Raw genomic sequence first — 8,655 nt, 5'->3', positions numbered from 1 at the left:
GGAAACTGCTAAAAATAGTGAAAACTGCAAAGAAAAAGTTAAAGTGGTGGTTTGTGCAGCATATGAAGGATTGAGTAGTAAAAGTTGGATGTGCACTACCGTGGGCCTGTGGTAATTTTTCGATAAAGGATGCTTTATTACTTTTGATAAGCAATTACATCCAGCCTCTGCACAACCAGGGTGCACACAGCCGTTTTAGGGCTCCTTTGATTCAAAGGATTTGCATAGGAATTGTGTAGGATTTGGTTCCTATGGGAAAAATTCCTATACATGTTGTTTGATTCATAGGAACATATCCTATAGGAAAATTTCCTATAGGAATCTTGTAGTGTAATTCCTATAGGAAAAAAACATTAGCTCATACCTCATGAAAAATTCCTTTGCTACAATCAAACAAACTTCATCTTCCTATAGGTTTCAAGTAGACATGCCATTCCTATCCTATACCTTTCCTATTCCTATACTTTTCCTATCCTTTAAATCAAAGGAGGCCTTAATAGACTTAGGATCACAAAAATGTCAAACTAAAGGAGAAAATAGGCGAAATACATATCGAAACGATGAATCATATAACGCCTAAAATGCGGGTGGGGCTTCAATCCGTAGACTATGCTGCCACCCATGTAGGGAAAAAGTATCCCTCGCCGTAGCCTCCAACCGTTTACAGAAATACAACCCATGTGGGCCTGTGGTAATGTTCGCCTATTATGATGATGGCAAGAAAAAAATGATGTTTTCTCTGCTGAAACTGTCCCGAGCTGATTTGACGAGACAAAATACAGCTACACGGCGTGCACGGGACAACTATACAGTACATTAGCTTCTTCTCGGGTCACATGCCTGCACCACAGGTGCAGTAAGTGCAGCAGAGACCAGAGAGAGAAGGAACGCCCGTAGTATTTTTGATTTCAATTCACAATGTTTTTTTCCTTGCCTCTCCGTCTTCTTCACCTCCATCTTCTTGGTGTTTTCAAGAGTGATTATCAAAAACTCGTGGGGAAGGGAGACGCAAACGCCGCACCGCATCATTAGTAGCAGTATACCTTTCTCTCCTCGCCCCAGCTGGCCGCCCGCCGCAAACATTCCTTCCATAGCGCTTGCCGTCTCCTCCAAAACCCCCCAGCGCACTTGCATCCTCCATCCACCTAAATCCACCGCCGAGTACCTTTCTGTCCTCACCACCGCCGCTGCGCCTATTCCCCTGTCCAGCAGATCCGCTCCGCTACCTGCTACACACTTCGAGCAGACGACTACGGCGTTACGTGTGTCACCGCCGTGTCAGATGGGGGCGGAGCCGCTCAACTCCCGAAGGCGGGTCGAGCCAGATCGGGCAGAGCCTCCGTCGAGCCTCGACCTCGTCAGCCGCCTCCCCGACGAGATGCTGCACATCATCATCTCCCTCCTGCCCATGATATCCGCTGTAAGGACAACCTTGCTTTCCAAACGGTGGCGCCACCTCTGGCGCTCCGTCCCACTTAACCTCCTCGCCGACGACAACGACCTCATCAGCCGCCTCCCCGACCAAATTCTCCACATCATCATCTCCCACCTGCCCACTATATCCGCTGTAAGCACAACCTTGGTCTCCAAACGGTGGCGCCACCTCTGGCACTCCGTCCCACTTAACCTCGAGATCGACGACCAACTCGCCAAGCAAAACCACAAACGCATCGCCGCGATCTCCAGTATCCTCGCGGCTCACCCTGGCCCTGCCAGAAGCGTATCAATTGACCCCTTCAGAAGCACTTGCAAGGTCGACACCACGCTCGACAGCTGGTTCCGGTCCACCACCCTATCTTGTGTCGAGTACCTCAGATTCGATGGTGGAACAGTGATGCGCTCCTTCCCGCTGTCCGCGCTCCGCTGCGCGTCCACGCTGCGCATTGTCAGCATTTGTACTTGCTATTTGCCCGAGATTTATGCCAACTCCATGCTTCTTTTCCCCCAACTCAAGAAGCTGATGCTCTATGATGTCTACATCTGTAAGGCGGCGAACATCAACCGCCTGTTCACCCGCTGTATTGTGCTCGAGGCACTTCACCTTGAGGGGGTCCACGGGTTCACCCACCTCAACATTCACATGCCAAATCTTCGTACAATTAGTGTGGCTAGCTATTGGAAACACAACACCACCGAACTTATTCAGTTAGACACGGTGCAAATTATGGATGCATCTTGCCTCGAGAGATTGGTCATATGTGTTCATGATGTTCCACTACTAATCCAGGTCGCCAACGCACCAAAGTTGATGGTGTTGGGCTTTGCGTCGTACCCTGGCTGCCAACTTGTTATTGGACGCATAAACTTTTTGGTAGAACAGCCTTCTTCTTGTTGAACTAACTCATATTTTTGTTTTTTTTTGACATATGTACCATTGTCCTGTAGAGGATGATGCCCATAAGCTTGGAACATTCTCTGTGCACAGTGAAGAACTTGGTTCTAAAATCTGACGGCCCTAGTCTGGATCAACTACTTGCATTTCTTAGATGCTTTCCCTGCACGGAGAAGCTATATATCAAGGTAAATTCGTTGTTGTTAACTGTTTACCACTATGAGCAAAAAGTGTAGAGTTACATGGAGTTAACCTGTTATTAGCCTAGATCAGTTGAACAATATTTTGTACTAGAAGAACATCCACAATGGAGTTATATTATGTTGGTTCAAAACTAAACTTCTTGTCATACAATGTGTTGTATCTTGTGCATCTGTGAAGTTTCATATAAACACATGATAATATGTGATCTGTGTAAAAAAGATTAGACATATGTAAATAGTGTGACTTACTATTTACACATCATTTGTTCTTTTTTGTGTAGATCACATATTATCATATTTTTGGATGAAACTTCACAGAAGCACATGATAGAACACAATGTATGTCCAGACTTTTAGTTTACATTTTTCTTTGGAAACTTGGAAGTGTCAAAAGAAAAATGGGGTGCACCCGCAACTAGTTGCGGATTGGAGTTTCCCATGTTGGTAACCTTTCCCCAACTTTACAATGACAATAACAGATGTAAAAAAGTGCATCTATCAAATTGGAACGTGTCAGGGGATTATGTTGTTCCACGGTCCTCAGTTAACACATGATTCAACTCACCTGAGATATTCATTAGTTGACAGCTATGAAGTACTTTGTTATTGTACTGACTACTTAATTTGACTTCTTTGCAGTTTTATAGAACCGGCGATAAGGTTCATGTGCTGCATAATGAGCCAGCCTGTCCCATTGAATGCCTTGATCTCCATGTCAAAGAAATTTCGATTTCTGACTACCGAGGAAGGAGAAATGATGTTATTGTCTCCAGGTTCTTTATGCAGAACACTAGAATGCTCAAAGTAATGAAATTTGGTGTAACAAATTATCACAATAAGATCTGGTGGGATACCCAGTTCAAGCGCCTAGACCTGAAGAACACCGCTTCTAGAGATGTTGATTTTCAGTTTGGATATTTACCATCCTTAGATAAGTTCAGCTCGGACGGTGTTCGTAGCTGCTTGATACATGACTTGTCAGTGGCTGATCCCTTTGCTAGAGAGATATATGCAAGATTTGGGCCAATTTCTGCATAGTGTTACTTTAACTCCCTATATTTTGTACTGGTCTGAACAATATACTTCATCACTTGGTTAATGTACTTCAGACTTGATGTTATTCTTGTGAACATGGTCTAATATTCTAATGCTTTCGGGATGTATGTACTACTAGTGATATATATAGAAGCTAGCAATTGGTTGACAGAATCTACTAAAAAAGCCTGTAACGGATGTTCACATTCAGTTCGTCAATGCTATATCATGTATGCTTGACGAAGGCGATAATAGAACCGCCGCAGAACACCGACTGAACAAAGATAATCAAAGATCCACATCTTGGGAGAGGCAAAATTCTTACAGATTAGGTCAATACCATAGAAGCCATTAACTTCAGACCACACCTCACGTGCATCAGCGTCCTCTTAGTTTCAAAGGCGGTAGGGGATCGAAAAAATGCAAATAGCCAGTAATTACTGTCAAAAATAAATCCAAGAAAGGAAACTTTTATTGTTCATAGAGGCTGACATGTGGGACCCATGAGCCAGCAGCGTCTCAAAGTTTCAAAGGCGCCATGTGATCGAAAGAAAATGGCAAATAGCCTGAAATTATTGGTCAAAAATAAATCCAACAAAGGAAAGGTTTATTGTTCAAAGAGGCTGACATGTGGGACACATGAGCCAAAGCGTCTCGACGTTTTAAAGGTGGAATGAGATCGAAAGAAAAAATAAGCCAAACTTCAGTTGGTAAAAAAAACAAGAAAAAACACATTTATCGTTCTGAGAGGATGACATACGGGACCGATGAGGCAGCAGCATCCTCAACGTTTCCAAGGCGGCATGGGATCCAAAAAAAAGGCAACTAGTCAGAAATTAGGGGTCAAAAATAAATCAAAGAAAGGAAAGGTTTATTGTTCACAGAGGCTGACAAGCGGGACCCATGAGCCAGAAGAGTCCTCAATGTTTCAAAGGCGGCAGGGGATCAAAAAAAAGGAAGTAGCCACAAATTAAGGGTAAAAAATAACTCCAAGAAAGGAAAGTATTTTTAGGACGACATGCGGGTCGCATTTTGCAGCAGCGGTCTCAGCGTTACAAAGGTGGCACGGGATCGAAAGAAAAAGGCAAGTGACCAAATATAACGAGCCAAAAATAACTCCGAGAAAAGAAACTTTACTGTACATAGAGAATGACATGCGGGTCCCATTTTGCAGCAGCGGTCTCAACGTTTCCAAGGTGGCACGGGATCAAAAGAAAAAGAAGTAGCCAGAAATTAGGGGTAAAAAATAATATATCCAAGAAAGGAAACTTTTATTCTACATAGAGGATGACTTGCGGGACCCACAAGCTAGCAGCTTCCTCAACGTTTCAGATGCAGCATGAGATCGAAAGAAAAAGGCAAGTGACTAAATATCAGGTGCCAAAAATAATCCAAAAAAAACTTTTATTGTACATAGAGGATGACATGCGGGTCCCATTTTGCAGCAGCGGTCTCAACGTTTCAAAGTTGACATGAGATCGAAAGAAAAAGGCAAGTGACCAAATATCAGGAGCCAAAAATAATCCACGAAAAGAAACTTTTATTGTACATAGAGGATGACATGTCGGCCCCATTTTGCAATAGCGGTCGGCACAGGACCAAAATAAAAAGGAAGTAGCCAAAAACAGGAAAGATTTCAATTGGGCTGCATCTGGACATCTGAGCCTTCGAACTACCCTGCTGGAAGCCTTTTGACTCGTACAATTTAAGCCCACTCCAAAACAGGAAAGTCCTATGCTTGGCAAAAACAAAAAACAAGGAGATTCAACATATAAGTTTGTTTACGTAAAAACAAAGATTCAATTTATCCCTTTGCAATAGCTTAGAGCGAAATACACTGTTTATTGTCTGCAAAATAATCAAGATATCACATGTTTTTTGTACGGGGAGGCTGACATCGGGGCCCGATGAGCCAGCAGCGTCGTCAACGTTATAAAGGCGGCAGGGGATCGAAAGAAAAATTAAACCAAAAATCAGTTGGTAAAAAAATCAAAGAAAATAAACATTTATCATTCTAAGAGGATGACATGCGGGACCCTTGAGGCAGCAGCTTCCTCAACGTTTCCAAGGCGGCACGGGATAAAAAAAAGGCGAAATAGCCAGAAATTAGGGGTCAAATAACTCCAAGAAAGGAAAGGTTTGTTGTTTATAGGCTGACATGTGGGACCCATGAGCCAGCAGGTTCCTCAGCGTTTCAAAGGTGGCATGAGATCGAAAGAAAAAGGCAAGTGACCAAATATCAGGACCCGAAAATAATCCAAGAAAAGAAACTTTTATTGTACATAGAGGATGACATGCGGGACCCATTTTGCAGCAGCGGTCTCAACGTTTCCAAAGGCGGCACGGGATCAAAAGAAAAAGGAAGTAGCATCTGGCCAAAATAATCCAAGAAAAGAAAGATTTCAATTGGGCTGGATCTGGCCATCTGGGCCTACGAACTATCCTGCTCGGCCTTTTGTCTCGTACAATTTCAGCCCACTCCAAAACATGAAAGTCCTTTTTTCGATAAAAACATGAAAGTCCTATGTTTCGCAAAAACAAAAAACAAGGAGATTCAACATATAAGTTTGTTTATGTAAAAATAAAGATTTAATTTATCCATTTGCAAAGCTCAGAGCGAAATACACTGTTTATTGTCTGCAAAATAATCGAATTATCACATATTTCTTGTACGGGGAGGCTGACATCAGGGACCCATGAGCCAGCAGCGTCGTCAACGTTTTAAAGGCGGCAATAGATCGAAAGAAAAAATAAGCCATAAATCAGTTGGTAAACAAAATCCAAGAAAAGAAACATTTACCTTTCTGAGAGGATGACATGCGGGACCCATGAGGCAGCAGCATCCTCAACTATTCCAAGGCGGCAGGGGATCAAAAGAAAAAAAGGAAATAGCCAGAAATTAAGTAGGGTCAAAAATAAATCCATCAAAGGAAACTTTTATTGTTCATAGAGGATGACATGTGGGACCGACCTGCCAACTGCGTCGTCATCATTTCAAAGGGGGCAGGGGATCAAAAGAAAAAGGCAAATAGCCAGAAATTAGGGGTAAAAAATAAATCCAACAAAGGAAACTTTTATTGTTCATAGAGGATGACATGCGGGACCCATGAGCCAGCAGCTTCCTCAACGTTTCAAACTCGGCATGAGATCGAAAGAAAAAGGCAAGTGACCAAATATCAGGAGCCAAAAATAATCCAAGAAAAGAAACTTTATTGTACATAGAGGATGACATGCGGGTCCCATTTTGCAGCAGCGGTCTCAACTTTTCCAAGGCGGCACAGGGCCAAAAGAAAAATGAAGTAACCAGAAATTAGGGGGTGAAAAAAATCCAAGAAAAGAAAGATTTCAATTGGGCTGCATCTGGATTCTGGGCCTTCGAACTATCCTGCTTGGCCTTTTGTCTCGTACAATTTCAGCCCACTCCAAAACAGGAAAGTCGGATTTATCTAAAAAAACAGGAAAGTCCCATGCTTCGCAAAAAACAAAAAACAAGGAGATTCAACATATAAGTTTGGTTATGAAAAATAAATATTTAATTTATCCATTTGCAATAGCTCACAGCGAAGTACACTGTTTATTGTCTGCAAAATAATCAAGATATCACATGTTTCTTGTACGGGGAGGCTGACATCGGGGACCCATGAGGCAGCAGCATCGTGAACGTTTTAAAGGCGGCAGGAGATCGAAATAAAAAATAAGCCAAAAATCAGTTGGTAAACAAAATCCAAGAAAAGAAACATTAACCTTTCTGAGAGGATGACATGCGGGACCCATGAGGCAGCAGCATCCTCAACTATTCCAAGGCGGCAGGGGATCAAAAGAAAAAAAAAGAAATAGCCAGAAATTAAGTAGGGTCAAAAATAAATCCATCAAAGGAAACTTTTATTGTTCATAGAGGATGACATGTGGGACCGACCTACCAGCTGCGTCGTCATCGTTTCAAAGGAGGCAGGGGATCAAAAGAAAAAGGCAAATAGCCAGAAATTAGGGGTAAAAAATAAATCCAACAAAGGAAACTTTTATTTTTCATAGAGGATGACATGCGGGACACGTGAGCCAGCAGGTTCCTCAACGTTTCAAACTCGGCATGAGATCGAAAGAAAAAGGCAAGTGACCAAATATCAGGAGCCAAAAATAATCCAAGAAAAGAAACTTTATTGTACATAGAGGATGACATGCGGGTCCCATTTTGCAGCGGTCTCAACTTTTCCAAGGCGGCACAGGACCCAAAGAAAAATGAAGTAACCAGAAATTAGGGGGTGCAAAAAAATCCAAGAAAAGAAAGATTTCAATTGGGCTGCATCTGGACATCTGGGCCTTCGAACTATCCTGCTAGGCCTTTTGTCTTGTACAATTTCAGCCCACTCCAAAACAGGAAAGTCAGATTTATCTATAAAAAAATAGGAAAGTCCTATGCTTCGCAAAAAAAAACAAGGAGATTCAACATATAAGTTTGTTTATGAAAAATAAATATTTAATCTATCCGTTTGCAATAGCTCAGAGCGAAGTACACTGTTTATTGTCTACAAAATAATCAAGATATCGCATGTTTCCTATACGGGGAGGCTGACATCGGGGACCCATGAGCCAGCAGCGTCGTCAACGTTTCAAACGTGGCATGAGATCGAAAGAAAAAAGAAATAGCCAAAAATCAGAGGGTGAAAAAAAACCCAAGAAAATAAACTTTTATAGCACATAGAGGATGACATGCGGGTCCCATGAGCCAGCAAGGTTCCTCAACGTTTCAAACGTGGCATGAGATCGAAAGAAAAAGGCAAGTGACCAAATATCAGGAGCCAAAAATAATTCAAGAAAAGAAACTTGATTGTACATAGAGGATGACATGCGGGTCCCAATTAGCAGCAGCGGTATCACCGTTTGAGAAGCGGCAGGGGATCGAAAGAAAAAAGGCAAGTGACCAAATATGAGGTGCCAAAAAGAATCCAAGAAAAGAAAGTTTTATAGTACATAGAGGATGACATGCGGGTCCCATGAGCCTGCAGGGTCCTCAACGTGGCATGAGATCGAAAGAAAAATGCAAGTGACCAAATATCAGGAGCCAAAAATAATTCAAGAAAAGAAACT

The 8,655-nt window shown here is 42.4% G+C and overlaps 1 protein-coding gene across 1 annotated transcript; it reads left to right on the top strand.

The window, feature by feature from the left end:
* The first annotated feature begins 1,282 nt into the window (after positions 1–1,282).
* Positions 1,283–3,573, top strand: LOC139832872 (uncharacterized). Its single transcript, XM_071822822.1, has 3 exons — positions 1,283–1,420; positions 1,754–2,311; positions 3,175–3,573. Exons 1-3 carry the CDS (start codon positions 1,283–1,285, stop codon positions 3,571–3,573), a joined length of 1,095 nt encoding a protein of 364 aa, XP_071678923.1.
* The last annotated feature ends 5,082 nt before the right edge of the window (positions 3,574–8,655 follow it).

The sequence above is a fragment of the Lolium perenne genome, chromosome 1 (assembly GCF_019359855.2).
Source record: "Lolium perenne isolate Kyuss_39 chromosome 1, Kyuss_2.0, whole genome shotgun sequence".
In the NCBI taxonomy this organism is placed as follows: Eukaryota; Viridiplantae; Streptophyta; class Magnoliopsida; order Poales; family Poaceae; genus Lolium; species Lolium perenne.
The sequence above is the reverse complement of the archived record's forward strand: the minus strand, read 5'-3'. Positions and strand labels throughout refer to the sequence as shown.

Bases quoted from the DNA above. Each gene is read 5' to 3' on its own strand.
- LOC139832872 (XM_071822822.1), top strand. From the start codon at position 1,283: ATGGGGGCGGAGCCGCTCAACTCCCGAAGGCGGGTCGAGCCAGATCGG. The intron at 1,421-1,753 runs GTAAGGACAACC...AGCACTTGCAAG, and splicing joins TCCTGCCCATGATATCCGCT to GTCGACACCACGCTCGACAG. The intron at 2,312-3,174 runs GTAGAACAGCCT...ACTTCTTTGCAG, and splicing joins TTGGACGCATAAACTTTTTG to TTTTATAGAACCGGCGATAA.